This window comes from Protomyctophum bolini, assembly GCF_963924005.1.
Source record: "Protomyctophum bolini genome assembly, chromosome: 14".
NCBI lineage: Eukaryota > Metazoa > Chordata > Actinopteri > Myctophiformes > Myctophidae > Protomyctophum > Protomyctophum bolini.
In genome coordinates, this window is record NC_137875.1 from 6707132 (window position 1) to 6734493 (window position 27362).

The window sequence follows — 27362 nt, forward strand, 5'->3', positions numbered from 1 at the left end:
AAGGATCTGCCTTCTTGGGCAAAGGGAGGCAAATATAATGAGAGAATGTCTTCAATTGATTTGTCTGTTCATAAGAGTTCCCCAAGGCAATTTTCCCTACTGGCTATAAAGGTGTGAATGAAAGTTGCATCTGGTGAATGGAGAGGCCAGCCTTTAAGCGATGGAAAGTCTTACCATTAACCAAGTATATTTACTCACGTATTGTTGTACTTAAGTAGACATTTTAAGGTACTTTTACTTTACCCGAGTACAGCATTTATATTTTTGATTATATTTCTGCTCCAGCCTCCACTTGTATCACAGGTGCACAAATTGTACCTTTTTACGATTATGTGATGTGTTTAGTTACTAGTTAGGCCTACTTTGCATTTAGATTAAAACAAAGCTTAACCGATTAATGCTGATGTTTTACTAAAGGTTAAGCCGAGAAAATGAATAAACCCAGGCACTTATCGACGTTTCCACCCAAGGTTCTTCATCGGGTCAAACTATCTATACTCTAGCTAGTTCCCAGCCACACATCAAACTATCTACCCTAGCTAGCTAAGCTACCCAGCCACACATTAAAACTATTACAAGCTAGAATGTTTAAAGTGATGAAACATGAATGCCTTCCTACTAATTACTGTGAAACCAATAAAATGATTGTGAAACGGGCCATTCTGCATTATGAGTGCTTTTACCATTTAGCACTTGTACTCAAGTAAAACTAAAATGTTAGGGAGGGACTAGTGGATAGAGATGTTTTAATAAAACATAAAAGGTCCCCAAACGTGTTTGGAAGTGAAATACCGGTATCCCTTTATTGTAAAACATCCAAATGCTTCTTCCACCACTGCGTTACACCCGTGAGGGCACTATAATATCTGATTTATGAAAATCAGACGATATCCGATCTGCTAGAGCACGACGGACGCGTCGCATGGTCATGCGACGTGCTGTGCATTTATAGATCGTCTGTTTCCATCGCGCGATGCCGAGCTGCGACAAATTATAAGTGGGTTTCTCTCCCTGTCTAAGTCATGAATTGATCTTCTGAGGCATTCCTTAAGCGGGGGTTTGTCCGGAAGAGGCAGGAAGGGCCCGTACAGTACAGCCATGAATTATTGAGCGTGTCATATAATGAATCCAGACTCCACGGGGTGCCTGGAGACAGTAGAACTGCTGATTGCTTTAACTTCAAATGAACGCATTGCATTTTGCATTAACTTATGAATACAGTCATGGAGGGAAAGAGCACCGGCCGTCCGGGCACATTAATTTCAGCTGTTTATAAATGCCTCCGTGCATTTGTGTGAAAAGTTATTTGAAGATCACATTCATTATTGTTAATATTGGTATAGTATATAATAGTAGTAGTATTGATACAGTTGCCACTATAGCTAATTCTAAAAATAGCCAATGTGTCCCAGCCCATTAAGACCTGCATGTAGCCCATTCTACAAATGCCTTCTAAATCGGTAGTTTTCACAGTGGGTTAATTTTCAGTGTGGCAGTTATAGTATTGCTGAATAATAAACCTGTAGTATGTATTTTTTGCGACCGTATAGGTCACAGATTACTATGAACGACGGCCATGGCCTTCGTGGCCTCCCTGGATTAACTGCCCTCAGCACAATTGGAGTACCAACCAACCAATCAACCACAGGCCGATTCATACATTACTTTGTTAAGTACAGCGTCCAGTTCCTGCATTCTGTACTCCGTTGTGCACGTCGGAGTCGTGGGCCAAAAATAGCACATTTACTAAGATTGAGTTTGTAGATCGGCTATTTTCGGCACGTCGTGTGTATGACGACGTATGAATTAGGCAGCAGGAGTTCACTACAGGGAATAGTAGTTACAGGCAAGACAAACGTGTATGGGCTGCCTGCACTAAATTAATGTGATCCCAATCCACACTATGCGATGTATACACAGTATAATGGCTGTGTGTGCCGCTGCAGTCTAGAGCAAATTGTTTTGTAAGCATAATTCTGCATTTCAGTTTGCTCTTTTATTCATAAGGAACACAATTTGGCAAAGCACCCACGGATAAAGGTCTGAAAAATAAACCATAGGGCGTTGACATTTAATTCATCGTTGTCATAATTCATTTTCCTAAATATCAAGTAAAGCGTTTTAGCGCATGCAGTGTCATAAAGGTGTCAGGACAACATTTAGATTCTGAAAAAAGGCTCGCCGCGCCACAACTAAGCATCGAGATGTCTCCCCCGGTTAGAAATCACAAATAATTCATACAACAACGAAGCTAGAATTAACCCATTCTGACCTGAGATCAGATTCATACGAGGTTTCCACTGGACACACACTGGTCTGATTAACCCATTCTGACCTGAGATCAGATTCTAAAAATGTCAGTCGTTCTTCGATTTTTCAAAAAATAGCAGACCTACAAGCTCGTAGCGCGCCACTCGGTGGCGCGCTATGAGCTTGTAGATCTGCTATTTTTCAATAGCTAAAGCATGACATGGTGCTAACACCAAAGCGGGTTCCCGGTCAGAATGGGTTAAAGCAGTGATAAATTATGTAATTGCACACATTGCTACATTTGACTAAATTCTTTTTCAGGTTATAGGCGGGAGGGAGAGGGCATTCAAATCAGGGCGAAAGCCCTATAGCGAAGGCATATTAGCCTTATTTAAAGGGGTATGCTTGTTCTTTGTGTTATTATAAAAGTGTATTTTACATCTCATCTCAAAATAAACTCTTACATTAATAATGGGTTAGATTTAGCTGTGCCAATATGAATGCAAAGTATAGACAGTCAACATTAGTGTAGTTCGACCACACAAAAACTAAAACTAAACTAAAACTAAATAAAAACTAACTTGTGACAGGTTGTTTTCCCCCGTTGAGTAAAAGATTAACTATTTCTAAAATAAATACAAGGTGTTTTTAGATTTACATTTAGTTATAGAGGGTAAATATAGTGCATCAACTTATTTTATGATCATATAAGTTGTCTTTGTCATCTACAGTACAGGTAGCCTCGGTACCCATGCTTTCATTTTCGTCTGCGCAAAACATTAAAGCCTGCATGGGGAAATTGGCCGCTCTGGTCTAGAAGTGGGAGTCAACCCGTCTGGGTGGGCAGCGCTCCAAATTATGTGACGTATAGTGCATGCTGCATTGGGGGGGGGGGGGGGGAGAGGAGGGACCGGAGCTGACGGACAGATCGGTGAACCAATCAGGGCGTGTGCAAATCTCAGCCGCGACCCGCCCCCCCTCTAGACCAGAAACCTAACACTCAGGCTACTGTACAGGTGCAGTTGAATGTCGATACCAACCTCATCATACACTACTATATTAATGTTAATTTATGGATTTATACTGTATTGTATTCCCATGGCATTTATAGTGATCATCCTTTATATATATATTAACATCATATAGTATGTCTGTTAGGCCTTAGAACACTGACAGATTTACTTTCTTCTTTTAAAATAAAATCATACTCTCAGGTCCAGGGACCACCAGGGGTCCAAAAGGGCCCTTAATGGGTTAATGACTCTGACAGTGTATATGGAACCCCATGGCAAAGTTCCAGTTGGTTCTATTTGTACACTCTCAAAGTTAAATTGGCACTAATTGTATTGTAGAATTAGCCTCTGAGAGTAGAAGTAAGCAAGCAAGCACTGGAAATATCGGAATTACTCAAGTAAAGTAAAAAATACCTCAAAAAGTAGAGTACTTGGGTAAATATACTTAGTTACTTTCCACCACTGAAGAGGAATATGACCCACATGCAGAACATGTGTATCCGCTGATGCTCTGAAATGCCTTGATAAGGATGTCAGTGTAATCAGCCTTAAAAAGCATGATTTTCCCTGTGTAAAGAACCGTCTTCTTTCTGTTTTTACCCCTCCTCCTCCTAACAACTGCTGTGTACAGGGGTGAGGGGGTGGGGGGATCTCAGATATTGACGTCCTTCAACTTTTGCATAGTTTAATAAATTCTAATTCAATTAGGTCGGGAGAGAACGCATGAAGAGACAGCGTTTTCACTTTGCTGATTAGAGTGAAAAATATGTACAGTATTACTGTATGTGCGCATATATAGCACTGCTATGGTATTTGCATTGGCAAGCTCATTAAGGCTCTATACAGACAGGAGAGGTTGTGTCATTGAGGCTCAAAAATAACCACATTGTGATCCGAGCAGCACATCAGGGATTTAAATACACACCAGGGATTCTACAAAATGTTTCATGTCACGGACCCCCAAATTGACTTTCATTAGGCCAGGGACCCTCATGGCAAATTATTCTGTCATCGGGGTATATACGCTGATATGAAAAAGAAGTTCCGGCTTATAAATTAAATCAAATCGCCTGAAAGTCGTAATTGTGTGCACGGGAAGTTAATGCATTCATAGAGGGGTTACTATATCGAAACGTTATTAAGAACAGTTGTTTTTCTTGTTTTGCAATCATTTAAATATTGTGACATTAATTCATCTGTCTGGGGACCACTTGCAACCCCCCCACCCCCCCCACCCCCACCCACCCACCCAAAGACCCCACTTAAAAAATCAATGCCGTCTATCATGTGAAGAAGTCTACGGCGAGATCAAGGGAACGTGCTATATGCACTGTGAGCTATTTTTAGAAATCCTTGTACATTTCTGAAAAAGTGGTTTGATTGGCACCATTATATATAAGCCTTATAATCCTATCCTTTCCAATTGGCCCTCCTGGTATTGCCTGGGGGGTTCCCTGGGGACCGGCATCCCCCACTCTGGAATAAAGGGAGAAGAAAAGTGATCTACAGTAATCTCTAACACGCGCTGTTGAAAGCCAAAGGACTGCATACAGTAGATATAGGGTGACAACAGCAAGTATGATGAATAGACCTCGGTATTGATTATTCTAATCAACGCGTGTAACGGCGTGTTTATAATACCTGCGCCGCTTATTTCTCAATTTCAAAAGAAATATGATGAGGCACGAGACTGTACATTACTCCAATTTGCATCCATAGGAGACCCAATTAAGATTATAACCACTGCACACAGTACAGTACACAGACTCCGTGTTCATATTAGGAGCCTCACGGGTCCATCTGGTTCCATTAAATTGACAACGAAGATTTTACTGTACGTGCACATTGGTATATCCTTCACTGAAAATGGGATTTACGTAAAAGAAATAAATGACACCTGCCATGGTCACATCTCTGAATCTTACTGGTGGAGACAGGGAGGGTGGTGGGGTCTTAAATCACATTACCACACATACCAAGGAAAGAAAGAAAAAAACAAGCGTACAATAGCTTTGTAGGGAGAAGACCTGGGAGCTATTCACTGCATATCAGACAGGCACATCGGCGATAGTGTGAACCTGTGGACAATAGGTCAGACAGCCTATTCAGGTGTGTAGTTATTGAGGGGGGCCATGGAAATGCACGGGGCCTCAGAGCCCTCTCGCCTCACTCTCATTCCACCGCAGAGACTTTCTGCTGGCCAGCTACTCATTTCAGTGCTGTGCGGTGCAGAGTTGCATGGACAGGAGCCATTGTGTGCCCAGATAAAGCACTTCAATCATCCATAATGTCATCTTAGTAGAAAATGACTCAGAGGACGCGTTGGGGAAAAGGCAGTGTGTTTTTTCCTCATCGCTTGCTATGCTCTCTCTCTCTCTCTCTCTCTCTCTCTCCCTCTCTCTGTTGCAGATCATAATGACAAGAATTAAGTTTTTTTTAAGATTAAAAATGTAAAGGCAGTGCTTGTGTTGACTTATTGATGCTAGCCGCGTGAACCCACGGGTCACGTAGAGAGCTGGCTTGTACAAAGTAGATATTATTATTTTTGCAGAATGATCACCCCTTATGTCCAGAAATGTTGTGAGCTTGTACATTATTTATTATTCGATGTACAGCCAAATTATATAAGATACATCAGAGTGGGTGTATACAGTAGGTGTTAGGTAAGACTTGAACATTCTCGTATGGCTTGTGATTTGACTCGCGTGTATTGATTGAATCCATTGGGAGATATGAAGGCACGATTAGAATCCCAATGGGATTTCTGCTTTTATACTGAGCTTCTGCGTTAACCACTAAACCCTTTGTTGACCGGGGTCCCCCAGGGGTCTATGCTAGGCCAGCTCTACACTGTTGCAGCTCTTGCAACGCCTCACAACATGACGCGCCGTGATCTCTTTGGGTGTACACAGGGGGAAAAGGATGGGGACAAGGATACACACCTGAGGAAACGGTCCTAGAAATGTGTTGACTAGTAGATTAATCAACAAATCTGTTATGTTGTGTTTGCCTCATACAATCATGCATAAAAAAGCACAATGAACGGCTAATGAACTTACAAAGTCTTGGTCGACTAAGACTAAAGCGACCGATCAGTCTATTCTACATCCCTAATGTGTGTGTGTGTGTGTGTGTGTGTGTGTGTGTGTGTGTGTGTGTGTGTGTGGTTTCATTTGAAATTATTGTTAAAAATGTGCATTACTTAATTCACAAGAAGTCCACACAATTAGAGAATGTAGAATTCCGATCATTGTTTGCCTGTTAAAAAGAATTACCACAACATATTTATTTGTGGGTCTTTGGGTCCGAGAGGCTATTAAATCTCATCAAATGGTGGTCCGTCCGTCCGTGGCTCAATTAAGCGGCCAAATAAAGAATGGACCCCGATATGAAAAAGGTTGAATTAAAACCTTTGTGGTGTGATAATCAATTCCATACATTGGCCAACAGTAAGCCGTGGTGGAACGGCTAATTGAACACTGTAATGGTGCATGGCTGTGTGCTGCTGGTGGCTGGTGGGTGCCGGAGTTGCACGCATTAAAAAACAATTAATTTCCAATACTTATGCCACTCTTGACTGCCTCTGCCGCAGCATAATAACACGGGGGCTGTCATTGATAAGTAATTTCATACTCCATTAGGACTTGATTTAGACTGTTGAAAAGTCACGCGCCCCTTTCCCAGGATTGAGATACACGTGTTTGACTCCTAATAATACTTCATTTTCAAGTCTGGCACAATTAATTAATTAAGGTACAGTACAGTATACGTTGTGCTTTCGCTGGCCCGAGGGTTTAGTCAACATAGTGTTTCATGGTCCTCTCCTAGTTGCAGACTGGTTTATACGGTTTCTATATCATTGCCATTGAGTCAATTCCTTTAGTCATATTGATATTTAGCTGAGAGTTTCACAACACAACAATTTCTTTGGAATTTGTGTGTTCCTAACATGAAGCATACACATAATGAACATGTTATAAAAGCCATACTGTATAGTGTATACAGTACATACACAATAATGCACATTGTCATCATTGCACATATCATTTGAACCAAATCAGGTATCTTCTTTGCCTAAGAATGTAATTTGTTTACATTAATACAGACATTGACTGTGTGTGACTATGAACACTGAGGATGTGTACTGTACGTGTGCAGTGTTTATAGGGACGCAGTGATATTATGGATACTAATTATACTATAATGATACTAACTAACCATAATGAACCAAGTATGGATATACTATGCATGCAAATGAGAGTAATTTACAATCTCGATCGTCATCATATTTCCTTTGAATTGAGAAAAAAAACGTTGCAGGTATAAGGGGGTACATGTACTTTTCAAGCATTATATTTTCAAGCATTATAGATGCTTTTATTTTTAATTTATTTTACGACTGGTATTTTTGTTTTATACCAGTCCTATAATGTCCTGCCAATCTTCAGAAGAACATTCATTTTGAATATTCAGTACAGTACCGAAGTTTAGCTAATGACATAAATTGTCATCTGTAATCGCTAATTGGGCCACCAGTGTTGGCTTCAGTAATTCGTTTGCAACGGGGTTCAGCTGTTGACACTGCTGTAGACTAATTGTGGCTACGTGTCCTATTTGAGCTTTTGTAAAAGTGTTCATTTTGTCGACTACCTTTTTTCACTGATGAAAACTAAATATAAACTAAGCTATGCTGACTAAAACTAAGACTAATATATTGAGAATTTCATCAATAAAAAGACTAAAATGTGAGAAGAGATCCAGTAGAACAGTTTGGTTACACTCTAAACACACTAACATAACAGATCTTCAAGCTCACAACAAGCTCACTGTGAGCTTGTAGATCTGCTATTTTGAGCATGCGACCAAGTGCACAATCAGCCATTACACGGCACCATCAATGTCCGAAAAAATACAAAAATGACAAAAATCATATGATTTATAGTCGCTAAAACAATACTAAAAACATTTCAGATGACTAAAATATGACTAAACCTAATTCATTCAAAAGATTATGACTAAAACTAAATCGAAATTTGCTGTAAAAATCAACACTGTCCGTAATATACACAGATCTAGTTTAGACTATAGGCTGTACAGCCAGTTCCAGAACATCTAAGAAATGTCACCTCATCAGGGGCATCATTTGGGGCATCAGGGGACGGCAATTGCCTCCCCCTAGAGTTCACACTGAACCTCAAGTTCAGTTATTTCATGCATATTGTCTCTGCATAGTTTTTTTGCAGATTAATCGGATTACTTCGGCATAGATGCGCGTCCATCTAATGTACATGTTATCATTTAGATAAGCATTTCATTGTATGCAACCGTTGAAACCAGTTTCAATGTGGCATGCCTATTTTTGGGAATGTCATTATAGGCGAATAATTCAAACATATTCTCTTTTCACCCCCAAACAAGTAGTGAAAATAGTGGATCTCTACATGCTCTTAATGCATCGCTTAGCAACACGTTGAGAGCTGCTCGATCTTCAGCATACAGTACAGTACATTGTATTATAAGTAGCAGAAAATTATATGAGAAGGGCACTAGCTATCCTTGTATAAATAGATCATCCAACGGCCTCTCTAACACAGAGAGATGTGCAAGATATTCCAGGATATCGTTTTTTCAATGGCATATAGGCAAAGGCACGGAATTATGTTTATGTCTGTATCTTGTTGGACCCAGACCATCTAACTGTTTTGACCCTGTATTGCATGTATCTTTACAGAATAGAATGCACATACAGTAGGGCCTACAGGGTTGGGTTGCATAGCCTATACTGTACATAATGTAAACGCTGAATAATCCCTGCACACAGTGTCCTTCAGACACAAATTACAAACCAGGATAAACAAACATGCAGAGATTTGGTGGTTTTCTTTACTATCAAACTGCCATTTAAACTCAGTCACCGACACAAATTACAGCGAGACCCAATATGTGTAACTATGGCGTCTTAAGTAGCCTATACTGTACGTGTGGTCATGGACAGGGAAGCAACATGACGTGCGTGACAATGTTGGTCTACAGGACTGATTTGGTTTCATTCTCCGTACGGCCCCGCTAAAGCAGTTCTAACAGTTATTCAGATGGAAGCCAAGGGCTAAGCCTTACATTTCACACAGGACACAAAAATAGCTGGTGTTGTTATTTAGCGCCTTCAAAACATGCCTTCTAAAAACACCCCTGTTACCTTACATGAACTGCAGGATGAATTATGCACTGGAGTATAGGGATAGGACGCATTGAAGAGGGTGAATCTGTAGCAGTCCACATTTATCACACCCCTCTCCACTCTGCCCCATAATGTAGCCTTTTCTACATTCAGAGTAGCCAATTATTATTTTTTTGTTTTTTCACCTAATTTAGTCATTAGGCCAATTAACCCTCATTTTTGTTTTCACCCAATTTAGTAATTATGCCAATTAACCCATTCTGATCGGGAACCCCTTTTGGTGTTAGCATCATGTTATGCTTTAGCTATTGAAAAATAGCAGATCTACAAGCTCATAGCGCGCCACCGAGTGGCGCGCTACGAGCTTGTAGGTCTGCTATTTTTGAAAAAATCGAAGAATGACTGACATTTTTTTAAATCTGATCTCAGGTCAGAATGGGTTAATCATACAGTGTGTGTCCAGTGGAAACCTTGTATGAATCTGATCTCAGGTCAGAATGGGTTAAACCTCTGCATACATTTCTGTGCCGACACCGCTATCGTAACCTAGCTGGCTCAGCTGACAGTGAGGAGCCCCCAGCGGGAGGAGGACATATACTGTTCACACCCCAGCCCACAGGAGTCACTGAGTCAGCAGTGATACATTCAATGCAGAATGGAAATGTGGACATAATATTCTTTAGTTTTGGGTCTGCAAGGCTAAATCTCATTAAATGGAACCAAATGGACCTGTATAGTGTTCATTTGCACACTCTCATAGTTATAGATATAGACCAATTATGGTCATTCATATAATATTATATTATATTATATTAATGTCTGCTCATTTTATAATGTTAGAAATGTTTTTTTATACGTTGCAAAAATTAAACATTTACAAAAAAAGTCAGCATGGCGATGATGACCCCTGCTCTAAATATTGTGTCACACAGCATCAGAATCCATTAAATGAATTAAGAGCATGTATATTCAATTGTCAGAGGACATTCATACAGAGCCGGTATAATATGTCCTTTTAATTATTTAGGGGGAGCATATTTGTTTTAACATGAGCACAGTCGATGAGCCAATATGACAGGGGCATGTTGCAGCTATCATCCTCACGACGGTGAAATGCCTAATTTATCATGCTCCACTGTAGACGACAGCATTGCAAGAGAGAGAGATGGAAAATAGCCGGTCTATATAGATCGGCTATACTTTCGGCGTGTGACAAGTATAAATTGGGCCCCGAGTCCTGCATAGTATTAAAACCCAGTGAGCCAGGAGGACATGTTGCAGCCTTCTTCCTCATGACTAAGTCCTGCATGTGACACAGTGTCCCCTGCGCTGAGAGATGCAGGCTGGCAGTCTCTGTCTGAACCCAACCAGGAGCTTTTTTACTACTGCAAAAGGATCGGACAAGTGCTGTGGAAAAGCTGACAGCATGAATTATGGAAGTCTCATTAAGAGGCTGTTGGAAATACTTTATCTTGATATGAAATATGGCCATTGTATCACACTTCCACAGTCTGAAGGCATATATCTTTTTTCTTTTTTTTTTTGCATTCCGTTTTCAGTTAGCGTTGGACATTAGGGTGGAATTTTCAATGCACCCCAAACCCTTTCTATTAAATCGGAAGGTCATTTCTTTGTATGCCAAAGCGTAATGACTTGGAAAAGGACGAGGTATGCTTTTTTTTTGTTGAAAAATTGGCTGCAGTTTGAAAAGGTGTTAAAAAATATGTGTCATGTTTCTCACTTGACAGATGCATGGCTTGGCATGGCGGCGTGGAGCTTGGCAGTGCCTGTGACTGCCAGCCAGGTCGGTCGTCTTCTGGGGTTGTGCGTTCTGGAGCTCATGCCAAAGCGGTTTCACCCCAAGCTTTCCCAGATCTCCCCTCAGCAATACTGTAATTAAAAAAAAGAAAGCCACTCAAAGGATGAGTTATATCGTCACTGATCCAAATCAAATGCGCCTGCCTGTCAAAATCAGAGGCACCACCCTGTGTTGAGATGCTTGTGCAGAAATGGCTAAAATACGGTAGACAATTTCAGGGGTGCAGTACTTAGTTTAGACAGTTTTTGGTTTAGACTAGTCATTGGTTAGACCAGTCATTAGTCCTACATCTACAACCCATCTCAAACCCTCACCCTAAACCTAACCTCCAACGGGGCAGCACACCTAAACCTAACCTTAACTCATGTCTAACCAATGACTAGGCTAAACTAAGTATGCATCCCCAATTTCAGATTTGTATTGAAGGGATAGCGATGATAGCCCCTTGAGATGCAGCATCTCATTTTCGAGGGGGTCCCATAAGCTGGCCATTTTACCTTTTATCCACTCAGGCCCAAATAACGACGTCACGGTGACACTCAGATGTTAGTACCCGAAATGCAGAAAAGACTAGTCGGAGGTATAGAATGCACAGGATTTATTCTCAGAACAGGACTGGTACAGAACACCATATAAACAACAGGGAACAAAGGGAACTGAGGGTTTAAATTGACATGGGATAATCATACACATGTGACCATGAACATAGCCTGGGATTGGCTGGGAGACTAACAGGACACAGGTGGAGAAAACTAGTAATCACAGGGAGGCGAGACAACACAGGTAACAACAGACACAGAGGAAACCAAAAGACACTAGATACTACAAAATAAAAGGTACACCATAATATAAAACACGACGGGGAGTAAAAATAGCCACGGTTCAGGCTATTCAGGTTGTGAGCTTGTGCTTTAAATTGTTAATTTTGTTTTTGCAAAAACAAAGTTCTAATGTTGAAAATGTTGACAGTTCTTTTGAAGACGAATTTGCCTGTAATGCCATGCCCAAAATAGCGGACGTACGCCAGGTTGAAGCCGGTGAATTATTATTAAAGTTTGATGTATTTAGTTGAATACCTTTGTTGTTGTTGTGTCTCTCATGATGTAACTTACTATAATAATAACGAGGCTGATGTATCTGCAGGGCTTTTATCTTTCAGTGTAAACTAAAGTATAGTGGCTATATACACTCCTCCTACACTGACACTTGTATGAATCGGTTTCATTAGTAATCTGCTTCCGTCCTTGTTTCCGTGGGTACACAGTGGTCCTTTCATTTGTGTCCTCTGCAGCAGGCCCAGTTTTGGTCATGGCTGGTTCAGCTAGCATCCCTTTTAGCCGGGGGGGGGAGGGTTGTTGATTTTGAAAGTTATGCGCTGTGTGACCTTGGCATTGCTTTAAAAGAACGCCATCGGACCATTCATTTTCTGACGGCGCCACATGGCTGTGCCGCATAAACAACACAAACATCTCTCATGCCTAGAATAAAAGATAAGAAAAATAGAAATCACATCTCTCCATCTTTCCGAGGGGTTGCTATAAAGGTTCTGATGTATTTTGATTCTTTAAGGTTGAAATACTGCAGAACTGATTATCTAGCCCCGAGGCCGCTTCACTCCAGAGTGTATGTGTTTGTGCAGCGCAGAGAAACAGAAACTCTGTCTGCGACTGTTTTGATGACTTGCAGTGCTGCATTCCAGACATAAATAATATTGCAACAGAAACACTCCCCGGAGTAAATGGCAAAGTGGCCAAATGACTCGCTCAGGGCCCACAACAACAACAGGCCCTTTTGATGCAGTGTTTTGATAACGTCGGAGCTCCATCTATAGGTTGCTCTTTGAGGTACTGCTCAGTGCACTTTACATCTCACCATATGGAAATGATCGGTGTAATTTTTCCTTGAGTGTCGTTAGCATTGAATCCGTGATCTGCGATAGAAAACATTCATATTGACTGCATGATGTCCCGCCGCTACTGTTTGTCTGCACTTCGCGTGACTTTTCATGAGGTGCAGTTTGCAGTTCAGCAGAATGCTAATTTGGCCTCAATCTGAGTCATTAGGAAAGTCAACAGGAAGCAAACAGATGGCTGAAGGAATATGATGGATAATTGCGTGTCTCAGAGGACAACTCGTAATTTGTATCCGATTGTGTGCAACCCCCTCATTTTCTTAATGAAGGCCTAATTGAGTTTTTTTTAGGATGGCTCAAGCATATGGCACCGCCAACAGTATAAGGCTGAGTGTGAGAGTGTGCACGGTGAGCGTATAGATTAGGAAACATACATACAACGTGCCTCTGAGCAATAGAGTGTTTTAAGAATCGTCAGCGTTGTTATTTTAAATGGAAAAGTCATCTTTTTAACACCCTCTTGGCGGAATTATTTGGATTTATCTCAATTATTTACGTTATTTTATCGTATGTGTGTAATCTGCCCAGTTGTTCATAATGACAGTTTATTTTTGTTAAGAGGGCTCATATTAAGCCAAAAGAGGCTTTGATCTTCAACCCAAATGGACTACTACTGTGCAATCTCTAATACCCTCAGGAAATAGATGAGCCCCTCGTAAACCCAACAGGGGTGTTTTCTATCCTCACACACTCTAACGACCAATTACACTGTTCTCACCATTTGATTTGAGACCTCTGCCACTCAAAATGTTATGGAACTTTTTCAGTTCTTAATGGCCCCCCCATTGGACGCTTGGATCCTGTGGTTAGCAGTAGGACCACTACTGGTTGACAAGTGGTATTGCATTGCATGAGAGTCAAAAGGGAAATATTTCGCCTTCCTAAATGCTACGACAGCAGTATGAAAGCCTGGGTATCGAGGCTATGACAGCAGAAACTCCAGCGCTGTATCATGCATGTGGCACCTGGGACTTCCAATCCCGAGGAGAACCAATAAAGTCACAGAATTCCACAGCTTTTCAAAAAACAATGTACACCCCATGCACAAACATCAATACACTTTTATTTCTCCTCTCTTGTCACGTTGTATTTTCAGCCCCGACATTTGTTTTTATTGTTTTATGCTTTGTGCTACTAGTCTCTTTGCTTCAGAGAACACGCTGAACACAGCTAGGCTACAGCGGTTAGAGAGGTCCCTCCTTTCATCGTGTTGCACGCTTGGCTATATATTAAGAAGAGCGCTCGTCAAAGTGCAGTGGTAAATGAAGTGCTGCTCATTAAGGGTTACATCGCTGACAGACAGACAGTCAGTCAGGCAGGCATGCATGGAGGCCAGGAAGTGAATCACCCCTGATAGAAGCTACTCATAGGGGCCCCTCTGAGTAAAGGGCTCATTTCATGCAAGGTTACACACGTCAGTCAGTGGCTATATGTGGGGGCAGGCCTTTTTTCTTTTTACTGCCTCCCAATAAAATTGCACATGGAATGTGTCCGTGGTATAGAGATGGACCTGGAGATGAAACGTCCACGGTGGCAGTCCCCTGGGGGCAGCGTGTGATCACTGGCAGTGTTTAAACTTCACTGTCTTGTACGCAGAGAGAGAGAGAGAGAGGGATCATGGGTGCTGCCTGGCGATGATGGCGGGTGCGTTGCGTCATGCGTGACGCACCGCCCGGCGCCCGCCCGCGGGGAGTTAATTTGCCTTTTATTTGCTCAATAACCTCTGTTTTCTGTTCTGTCAGACTGTGGGGCTCTATTAGGCATTAGGTTAGTAAAACAGAATAGATATGTACAAAGCCTTCTAATGGGAGAATAGTGTGACGGGGGGCCAACAAGGACACAAAACCAGAACCTGACGCAGAGGATTTTAAAAGGGAAATGTTGTGGAGCTCAGCTAAACAATGACACACGCTGATGACACGTCACGACAAGCTGATAGAAATGTTACGTGTAGATTTAGACCAGGGTTTCTGCCTCACTGGCAACAACAACAATGATAAATGGTTCTCAAATGCCTTCATGTCAAATTGATATGTATTAGGACAGGGACCCCCCCCGTTTGACAACATGTTCTGCCAATGCCAAGGACCTCCGTATACGAGAGGATTTGTTTTTCGCTTATAGATTATATCCAGTACTGAATTCTCTCTATGGCCGGAGAGCCCAGTCACCGACAATTTGAGAGGACCTGTGATGTCATGAGTGTTTTTGGTCGTTAAGGTCCACAGAATGAGAAGTCTACTCTGCCGGAAACATCACGAAAAAAATGTATGGTCATTTTTGTATACCACACCATAGACAACCTACTGTATATATAAGGCAAAAATGTAGCATGTGACGTGTCAAATTAGGGGGTATGGCCGAATTAGTTTTTCGTGCAAAACGAATGCTTGTAATGGATTCAGAATCGTCAAAACCCCCTAGTCCGACATGTCACATGCTACTTAAAGTATGATGAAATGTTGTCTTATATTGGTTGTCTATGGTGTCATTGGTGTGGTATACAAAAATGGCCATAACTTGTTTTTGCGATGTTTCCGGGCAGAGCAGACCTCTCATTCTGTGGATCTTAATGGCCAAGTGAATAGAAAAAGTCAAAAAACAAAAATAAAAAGTATGTCATGACAATATCACAGGTTAATCTCTATTCCTTGAGCTTTTGGGCATGTGGCTCCCCGGCTACTATTACAGGTGGGGAGATAACAGAGTGAACCTTACGATCTGAATATAGTCATTGTACATTAGCCTCATTCAGGCTAACTTCTATAGCCGGCAAAATAACAGTGACATTAAACTGTTCCTCATTTGGCTGGGAGCCCCCTGGAACCCCCTCAAGGACCCCTTGGGGTCCCTGGACTCACTTTGAGAGCCACTGGCATAAAGACAAGAGCTATCCCCAAGCCTTGTCCCAGCTGCAATCTGAATATTCTATTCCAGTAGCCTATTCACTGTCTGTTCATTGACAATCCATTGATGTCCTTCCCATTGTACTCCTGCCAAGTACTGGGCGCTGGGCAGCTATTAACATGCAATCACACAATCATAAATATAAAACGAAAAATATTCAAACAATACTCATCTAATTTAGATTAGATCAGATTCACATTATTATAGTATTATGCCCTACCGGTATAATATACATTTCGCCAATACAATAGCCAATCTACAAGCTCACAATGCGTTGCGACTTGCGATGCAACACATTGTGAGCTCCATTTCCAAAAGCATTTTGAATAGCCTACATTTTATACATTTGATAGAAAAAATTGTACTTTAAGTACATTTTGATAGCAATACCTTTGTACTTTTACTAAAGTATACAGTACATTCTGAACTATCTCAAGTACATTGAAATTGAACCAATGCTTCAGCCGGAGACGCTAGCTCACAGCGTTGTCTTTAGGCCAGCTAGGGCATGCGTCGCTGCACACCGCACGCCATTGAGCTTCACCTTCAGGTGCTTTGTGGCAAGCGTGCAAGAATGATGTGGACAGTAAAGTCAAGCTGAACATGAATGAATGTCTTCCTAAGGTGACGTCGATTGATGATTTTGCATTTAAGTGACATGGCGGATTGACGTCGTCAAATATTCAGTGTACACATGCAGGCAAATCTTCAATATAATTTGATTCACCGTTTTACCCGGAAACAAATAAAAGAACATGAAAGAACACAGTTTAGTTTTGAGTGCATCCATCACATTGCCATCTCCCTCTATTTGTCTATCCGATTTCTGATTTTTTGAGTGGATTTTGTCCATCACACCAAAGAAAGAATTCTCCATCTCATCCATTAGCCTTTATACACAGGTGCGTGTTTTATCCAATCATTCAATAGTGTCCCAGTCTGAATGTCCTGATGCCTGCCCTAACTCACAATTAACACATTTTGGGCGGGAACCCCTTTTGGTGTTGCATTATGTAATGCTTTAGCTATTGAAAAATAGCAGATCTACAAGCTCATAGCGCGCCACCGAGTGGCGTGCTACGAGCTTGTAGGTCTGCTATTTTTTGAAGAATCGGGAAAAGTGACATGAAAGTGTTTGAGAACGACTGACATAGAAAAACTGCTTTTTCAAGAAAACAGTCAGGATGTAGAAGACATTTTTAGAATCTGATCTCAGGTCAGAATGGGTTAAGAACCGTACCCTTGTCAGCCAGGGCCGGTACTCAAATAACCAAAAAATAACCTTTCATTCATACAATCATCATCATGGAAACATTTCACCATGTCAGCCTGCCTCAACTACATACTCTTCTCACAAAGACGCAGCACTCCAATTAAAGCGCATTGTGCTTATCCTGCAGTACAGTACTTTTATATCACGCCGCTTTTTCCTTTGCACTGCCGCCTTTTCTTGTGTACGACATTAGGACACGATGTCACAGTGCTCTGGAAATGATTCAAATGAAAAGCGTAATCGTTCCATTACATGTAAGAACTGATTGATCATGAAAAGTACAGTCATTTGTTTCTGTCATAGCAACGGATATTGTTTCCCCCCCGAGATATGAATAGTTGAATGGTACAGTATATCCGCCCCGAAGATGTGAAGTCCATAAATAGTGTTTAATAATTCTTTGACATTGACGGTGTCTTTGTGGCGTTATGCTATGTATGCTATCATTAGATTTTGACCTTCTCTTCTTTTGTTGCCATGCTGTGTTGTATCAGTCATGACAAGCTGCTGGGAAGGAACAACCCAGGCTTACTGTACATGTGACTGCCTTTATAATTACACTAACACCATCCAGAGCTCTCCGAGTTGCCATAATTAATGTCAAACATTTAGTGACTATATAAGCTATAGATTATACTTTGCTGCCCGGGATCCCCGGGTCTACTTGGTTGGACCCCTCCTGATTCTTTTCTCCTCTACCAGTGGTCCGGGCAGGGACCACCAGTGGTTCTTGAAGGGGTTCCAGGTGGTCCTCAGCTAAATTATGGAAAGTTGGTAACCAAATGGACCCTATAGAAATAGATCATTAACTCTTGAGAGTGTCAAATTAAACCACCCTTAGGGCCGATTCATACTCCTATTTTACCGCTGTTTCGGCGCTGTAGTGCCGAAATGATTTCGGCTCGTCAGAAATTTTCAGTAGCACCGAAGAGCCGACTTTAGGACGGTACCCCCCCCCCCCCTCCCCCCCGAACCTTAAATGACGTCACATTGTAGGCTCTACAGAGCCGAATAAAAGTAAAATAGGAGTATGAATCGGCTTTAACGGAGTCCATTTGGTGTTCATTTTACACTCCCAAGAGTTAAATTATTGTTAAACATCTGCATTACCTAATTTACGTACAAGAAGTCTACACAATTAGAGAATGTAGACTAATTATTTGCCTGTTATAATATGGTACCACATCAATACAGCATGGCATTGTGGACAAAATCTTATTCAAAGACAACAAATATTCTTTAGTTTTGGATCCGAGAGGCTAAATCTCATCAAATGGTGGTCCGTGGCTCAAATCCTGATTAAATAGTGGGCCTTGATTGAAAACTTGGTTGAAAACCACTGTTCTCTACACGAAACATGCTTAGTTGAAAATAGCAGATCTACAAACTCACCAAACGCTGCCTTGCGACACGTTGAGAGCTTGATTGATAGATCGGCTATTGATTAACCCATTCTGACCTGAGATCAGATTCATACGAGGTTTCCACTGGACACACACAGGTCTGATTAACCCATTCTGACCCGAGATCAGATTCTAAAAATGTCAGTCGTTCTTCGATTTTTCAAAAAATAGCAGACCTACAAGCTCGTAGCGCGCCACTCGGTGGCGCGCTATGAGCTTGTAGATCTGCTATTTTTCAATAGCTAAAGCATAACATGATGCCGACACCAAAATGGGTTCCCGGTCAGAATGGGTTAATAGATCGGCTATTGATTAATAGATTGGCTATTTTAGGCCAATGTTTGTCCGTTTTCGCCAAATGTTCAAGCAATATATGACATGCCCAGAATATGGATGCTAGGGTTCATGCGGGTAACAAATTATGCCACGATTCATCATGAATGAATCGTCATATACAATATGCCAATTGGTTTGTCGATATAGCGTTATATACAGTAGTATGTGATACAGGCAAGATGTCTATAATCATTACTTATGTTATCACACTCAACAAAATATTCTCTTCGTCATCTAAATGTACTGAAAACTGATGCATTATATGGAGTATATTTGTACATTTCTGAAAAGATCTGATCTACAACCTTTGGAGCAGCTCCTTTAGTCAGTCTTTAAATGAAAAATTAAACCATTGCTGAACTCAAGGTGAGTCTCCGTATACTACCAGGTTCACAGTCAGAAAACATGACAATGATTTAAATCGTTTTGGTGCCGACAAGAGAGCACACTTCAGCCTGTGGAGAATATATACGCTAACAGAATGTCTGTAAACTTGAGGTGAAGAAAATGCCAGCACTCATTGCATGTCCTTTTACATGATTTTATTTACCTCCGAGAATGAAAACGTACGCGTTTCGACCTGTATGGCCTTCCTCAGCGTTTGTTAAAGGGCTTTAAGAAGCAATACACTTCAGCCTGTGGAGTATGCATACGCTAACAGAATGTCTGTAAACTTGTCAACTTCTCATAAAAAAACCCTGTCATGGTCATCATTTTTGAGTGCTTGGATTTTAAATATTATCAATGTTTCTTTTGGGGCAATTATCTAAAAGAACTTAGGCTATGCAATTAATTGCTAGAAAAAACCTTGCACACGTTTCCACTCTTGGTCATTGAAAAGCAACTCAAAGAAAAGCTTGAATATCTGCACTTCCAAAGGGAGTACTTTTGGAAGTGCAGATATCATTTCTTGTGGGACCTATACAGCCTGAAAAGAGGCTTTGTTCAATGGATGTGGCTGCTCGTATACTCGCAAAACGCCTGATGAAAGCAGGATGCAGTGATATTTGTAGGATTTCTGGCAAATTGCCATGGGATCAGGCTGACTGAACCAGACAGCCTCCTTTGATTCTGTCATATCAGGAATAATCACAAAGATAATTTGATTCATGATGCAAGTAACGGCGGCACAGAGCATGAAATGCAACACTGTAATGTAGACATGGTATCTGTTGTGGCTGCGCTTATATTTCACTGCACATGTCGGCTCTGTGGTTGGCCATTTGTCTTATCGCCCTATAGTGTCTTCCAGCATGCGGCTTAATTTGGACAAACCTGTATGTGCGCTCGATCAGATCACTTTTAAAAAGGCTTTGAAATGTTGTTCCTTTCCGAGGCCAGTCTCGTGCAATCATGGGTCATAAAATCTGACCGAGGATTAAAGCATTCTGACCTGAGATCAGATTCTAAAAATGTCTTCTATACATCCTGACAGTTTTCTGAAAAAGCTATGTTTCTATGTCAGTCGTTCTTCGATATATTACAAAAATAGCAGACCTACAAGCTCGTAGCGCGCCACTCGGTGGCGCGCTATGAGCTTGTGGATCTGCTATTTTTCAACAGCTAAAGCATAATATATGGGTTAAAGCATGGTTGTGCTGCTCGTTTCCACCTGCCGTGTTTGTCTATTCTTAGATACTATATATTATAATAACGTTCGCTAAACCACAAACACTGTTGTTTGAATCTAATTAGACTCTGAGGGAATTAAGGTAAATTAGAAATGGGGAGATTGTTGTTTTGTTGATGTTATCTGTATTTTTATTATCAACCACTTGATGTGTGGACCGGACAGCAACAGTCACTGTATCTGTAATCAAGTCAAACTATAATGAACTGCTAAATCCCAAGCTTTGATCGGAATGATTGGAATAAAAAAAACAGAATGTGTAGATTAATTTTGTGCTATTTGTGTATGGCAGTGGTTCTCAACCTGTTCAGGCCCCTCAAAATAGTCATATTTGAACTGGGGACCCCCCAATATAATCCTATTTGAACTGGTGACCCTCCCCCCCCCCCCACCACGCTGATACGCACTTAGAATGTAGGAGTTGGGGCATTACATTTCGTGTGACTCCAGTTCCACAGATAAATATTGTGAAAATAGCAGATATACATTCTACAAGCTCACAATGCCTCGCATTATTTGACAATTTGGCCAATGTTTGACCAGTTATTACAGTAGTTTGTTGATTACATTTGATGCAGTAATGGTCTTTTTTTATTTTTATGAGGTGTTAAAAAAATAAAAATCAATCAATGGTACCCACCTGGGGGTCTCGACCCACAGGTTGAGAACCAATGGTGTATGGCTATAATAACTATATAAATTATGCATAGGTAACAAGCTACATCAAACTGGACGATGTATTGTAAGCATTCCGACTGCTCGACCCAGTGGTTGATGCATAATTGTAATGTCGTCTATAATGTACTAACACGCCGTGTGTGGATCTGTTGTCAGTGCATCCTCTGCATTGCCTGCCTTTTCAAAAGGACAGGCATCTCATTCGGATAATGCACCATAAAAACAAAACAAAACGTTGCTGCAAAAGAAACAGTTCAGCATCAGCTTCTTAAGAAAGACAAGAGGTCGCTGTACGCGTCACTGACATTACAAACTACGGCAGATCAGGTATAGGACATAATTATTAACCAGTTATAGTGCTTTTTTTGCTGTGTGCATTTCAAGTCAAGGTTTTTTCTTTTTTTTTAATGTTTGCTGGCATGGGCTTTCTCTTAGTGTAGAATTGGCACAGTAATTATAGATAATGTATACCCCAGTCTCTTTGTTGTTTAATTGGCAACAAAAATAACATAATATCAATTACAGCTCCGAATACATATGTATCTAATGTGTCTTTATTTTCTCTCAAAAGGCTCAATGTGGTGGACTATGTCAACCAAAGACGAATAATAGAACTAACAGACTAATAACACAGAATTACAATAGTACAGTCTACTTAACACCAGCAACACCACAACAACACTAAAAGATCACAGGAAGTGTACGTATAGGAAGCTGTGGATCAATAGCATGCTATGTCCATGAACCCCTTCTTCTCTGTGGCTTTACGATGGCTTGCACATTTTTTTTATTTTTTTTACTTTCATTTTATTTTGTCGTTTTCTTTTCTTGGGGGGGGGGGGGGGGGGTGGAGGAGGAGGGAGATCTGGGAGGGGTTTTAGGTGGTCTAGGACGAAGTAGGCTAGTGCATTTAGACGCTTGAGGAGAACCCACTTGAGAAAATAGCCAATCTACACGCTGGCAATGCATCACGCACGTGACACGTTGTGAGCTTGTCGATCGGCTATTTTCAACGAAGATAAAGGAAACAGGAGGGGGGCCTATGTAGTATAGAGCCCGTGGGAATCCGGTCGAATAGGTTTTAAAAAACGGACGAGAGTTTATTTGCATGTTTTGCTATACCGTATGTGTCTACGCTGTGCTTTCAAGCTCGATTAATACTTCCAACTCACCCTTATAATAAATTCGCTGCATTGTTCTTTTGACTTAAAGTAAAAATGACAAGCTATAATATTCATAGATAGATATACAGTACCGGTATATATACATATACAGTACCTGGTGTGGTCTTTGTTTCAACGCCTTGCATTGCAGAGTTTGCTTTGCACATATATATATTCTTGTAATCTGTAATAATAATAACAATAATAATAAGGTTTTGTTCTCAGCAGATCTCTGTTTTAAGACCTAGCTTTCTTATTGTGTCCCCCCCCTAGAATATGGAATGATGGGAGAACATACAGTAAAAAGTCAGCGCCCAAGATCAGTTCATGACACAAAGGCCCTGCAGGAGCAAGCCGAGTCTGCTAAATTTATGGCACAAACTGGTAATACAATAGTTAATTATGTTTTTGTTTTTTCCTTTTATTATCAACTAAACGTAATCTTTCATCTGAGTCACTTATTGCATGCTCTCTCTTGTACTGCACTTTTTTTAAGTGACAATGTTTTTGCATTATTTATTATCATTTTTCTCCCACTCTATATTACACGCTATATTATACACGAGACGTTATTATAGTATTTACTCATAATAAGGAGTATAATTGGATTTTGTGGGTCTGTTTGTTTTACCGTTAAAACATAGTGAGTTGGCAAGTGTGTTACTCATATATTCACAGAACATTAATTAAATGGGAGGTTAAAATAAAATAAAAAAAAGAGAGAAAAAAACTTTGGCCCTATGATGTAGTTAATCATTTCCTCCAAGGTGGGAGAAATTGTATGTCTTTCAGCGAAAATCCCACTCCTTCAGCCAAATATGAATTGATAGATGCTGCCCTTAGTGATAAATGGAACATATGATGCTTAGTCTAGTGCAACATCTATAATAAATGTAGTGTAAATTAAAATTAATGTAAAGTCATGCTGAGTCTTACAACATTACACTTTAGCATTTATAATAAAATCTAAATTGTACTGTGATAATGGATTAACAAATACTGCTGAAGCAACACTTCACTTATATTATTTAAGCTTAGTTTTATTTTATATAGAGTTATCCATTTGGGGGTGGGTTGGTTTATATTTAGCTGCTATGAAGATCTTTTCTTATTTTTTTGGCTTTCTTTCTTTTCTTTCTATTTTGGGAAGTCCTTTCCTTATGTGTTGTTCCATTTACATCACTGTCGATGGTTTGAAACACCCCTTTTCCATCATCATCATTTTAATTTGCGAATCACCCCCGTACTAACATCCTAACGTCATCTCCTCCATCGATACGAGCTGCAGGTATGTTATCTCCCCCCGTTAACAGAGTCTCATCGCTGTGCCTTTCTGTTCTCCATTCTCCCCGTACTGCCTCATTTAACCAATTGATCCACCTTTCAGTTTATTTCTTATCAGCAAAAACTCAGTGCAGGGTTTCAGCCTCGTGTTTGGTTGAATATATGTCCTTGATACCATACAGTCTGAAGCCCCAACAATCCTTACGTGATTTGGACGATCGCCAATAATGGCATAGATGTATTCAGAGCTGGAATTGAAAATGCGTGGAAGAACATTCAATTCTGCATAAAATTACTTCTGTAACGCATAAATAGGCCTCCAAAATAGCTAAATAGAATTACCGTAACTGTAATCAAACATGATTTATTCGGTGACGACATTGTCTGGAAATTTGATTGCCCGCCATTGTCACAAGAATAGTTTATTCTTTTGTTCAATCAGACCATCATAGCTTTGGAAATCCCCACCCCCCCCCCACCCCCGCTCCACCGCCACTGCCTCGCCACAACGTACGTCTTTATTCAGCATTTCTCTGCTTTGCGACTGCGACTAAACAGGCTCAACCTATTGTTCAATTTTTAAACTTCCCCAAGAAAAGTACGTAGAGTATACAGTACATTATTAATGACATACGTTGTCGTTTTTTTTTAATTCAGTATGAAATAAGTGCCCCACATAACATTCTTCAGACTTCAAATACTGCAGGCTATGTCAGCATATGGAACGTAATACACGGAACCTTTCCAAAGTTATATCACTAAACTGGAAAGGATATTGAATCGCAAACACTAGATATTATGTTCCCTGAACCGTTGTACATAAGATGCAGTATACTACGGTATCTAAGCTTTGGGCCGCCTTCCAATCGCTGTTATAAAAGGTGATCTGCTGAATAAAATCACATAACCTTTCGTTCACTTTCCCCTCACCGCTGGGAGAACATATGTGATTGTTTGAAATTCTAAAGATTCATCTCCTATAGAACGCAGTGGACCTCTTTGGTTGCTGCAGGGATACAAAGCATATACCTCCCAACACGCTGTGAACTAACACCCATTCAAAATCCATTTTATCTTTTACCAAATGTCTTTTTTTTGCATGTCACCATTATTCTTCCAAAGTTTTATTTACTTATGGTGATCGTATATATATTTTCTTACTTATTTAAATACATGAATTAGTTTTTGATGCTTGAATTATATATATATTTTTTTTTAATGAAATGAAGCAGTGAGATGTATAACGTATAACCTCTCTGCCTACTGTTCATTCTTTTTTAACCCACGACAAAACCTTTTTTCTGTGATCTTTGATTAAATGCCCGGACCAATTGTCCCCTCGCGGAGAGCAAAGTATCCACAAACAGAGTGTCCCTTCGATTGCACGCCAGTGGGGCCACTTTAATTGCCACGTCCAAAATCCAATCAATCCGTTTTGTCATTAATTAATTAAGCATTCATCAGAGATCACATGAAGGTGAAACAGCTTGTCCCACACAGTAAAGACCTATTCATACTGCAGTTTTAGATGATGAGGTGACGAACTGGAGTATGAATAGACCTTTACTTTCCTCTACTCCCCCCGCCCCCTCCCCCCTTACCCCCTCTAACAATTCTTATGTTTCCTGTCCGACTCTACCCTGACCAGGCCTGCCCTGCACTGCCCCCTACCTCCCCTCCCCTCCCCCCCCCCCCCCCATGCCCCCTAGGGGGGCTAGCTGTCACAGGGACCATGTTGCTGCCTTTAACGAGTGTCGCCCCTCTTCTCCCACACAGGTGAATCAGGTCCAGCGGAGTGGTCCCAGTGGAGCTCGTGCTCCGTAACGTGCGGTTCGGGGTCGCAGGTGCGAACCAGAACGTGTATCACGCCGTACGGAACGCACTGCAGTGGCCCTTTAAGAGAATCAAGGGTTTGCAATAACACTGCCCCTTGTCCAGGTAGTGTTATAGCCGCAAAGATTCTTCATGAATGTTAATGTTTTCTTTCTCTCTTTTTCGTTTCTTTTATGAACAGGAATGTATTGTTTGTGCTTTGATTACCTTTTCAATGCCGCCCCCCCCCCCCCCCCCCCCACCACCACCACTCTTAACAATTTATTTTATTCAGATTTTGCACATGCCTCACTTTCCGACGTTTTACGTTTCTTTCAGTGAATGTCATGTCATAGTCACTTTTGCGTTTGTTCAATTTCACATAACTATACGTCATTTCATCAGCATTTTAGATGGTTTCATGTCACATATATGTGGTTCTGCATGCGTGTGAGGGGGGGGGTGGGGGGGGGGGGCTTCATAGCGAGCGGAAGACGCTGAGCTAGCACCGTATACTTTGGGCTCGTGAAGGTCAACCATTTTAAGGCATTTTTTTTATAGCATTTCTTAAACTTTTTTGCCGCGAGGCATCATGTCTTGCTCAAGCCATGCTGGCACGTGTTAGGGTATGAGTCATCGCTATCGTGTCCAGAGAGCCTGCAGTCAGCTGTTGTTGGACATCCCTGAGCTAGTCGGAATATCAACATTCCTCACATACTGTAATCATATCTCACTGCTGATTGCAGCCTTTCTACTGAATCTGGTGCCGTCGTAAACAAGCAGCCATTAGCTATGTCGGGTGACGCGCAACTGATGCATTTCCTATATTTTGTGTGTATATATTTTATATGCGCCGTTTTGTTTCGGAATGTCAAAGCTCCTACTGTACATGGATTCATGAAAGAATTTTCAGAAATAGCCGGTTAACAAGCTTGCAACTTGGGAGGCCTTGTGTGGCGAGCTTGTAGATCTGCTATGTTCTGGAAACATGTCGGAAAGTTTTCACCTAAACAGTATAAAGAAATTACACGCCCCAAACTAGAGACTAGAGACTGTGGCTGATCAAAAGTCTTGCAAATGGCACTCTGACATTATAGTTTGAGCAAATGGGGCGGGGGGTTTGGGTTAAGGGTGTGGGGGGTGCTTGGCAATTTCGAAAAGGGTCAGCACTTTGCCGTGCTTAGACAGTAAAAGAGAAAAAAGGTAACAAGCCATCGCAAATATAGATCAGAATTTCCCCTCATTTCTCCACTCATTAATATTTAGCTCAAGAACCACGCCGTGTGCGTGTACAGTATGTATGTACAGTACAAGACCCCATTCCTCAAGAAAAAAGAAAAAAACGAAGCTGCACTGCAGCCACATTCCAGGTATATTCATTCATGCAAATGAAGAGTAATTGCGAGCAAGACGTTGCAGAACTGTCCAAATTAATGCTTTCCCCCTGATATGTACATCTAAAGGCCTGCAAACATGTTGTTTCGTCTAATTATGTGCTGTAGAAGCTTGCTTCACATTTAATAAAAAATATGAAAACCCGAATAAACGACGCCATGACGCTAAAGCATTTCAGACGTGGTCCAATAAAGTCCCTCGTTCAAATCATTATGATTTCTCTGCTGAGAAAAAGACGGAACTATACGCTCCGCCAAAATAAAAGACGGAACTAAAACTACGCTCCGCCAAAATAAGTGATGAAAATGC

The 27362-nt window shown here is 41.0% G+C and overlaps 1 protein-coding gene across 1 annotated transcript in view; it reads left to right on the top strand.

The window, feature by feature from the left end:
• Window positions 1–27362, top strand: part of adgrb3 (adhesion G protein-coupled receptor B3) — a 223785-nt gene that overhangs the window by 64225 nt on the left and 132198 nt on the right. The window contains exons 3-4 of the mRNA XM_080781955.1: window positions 22836–22946; window positions 25623–25784. Of these exons, the coding sequence (XP_080638081.1) occupies window positions 22836–22946; window positions 25623–25784 (273 nt within the window). The remainder of the gene's footprint in view (window positions 1–22835; window positions 22947–25622; window positions 25785–27362) is intronic.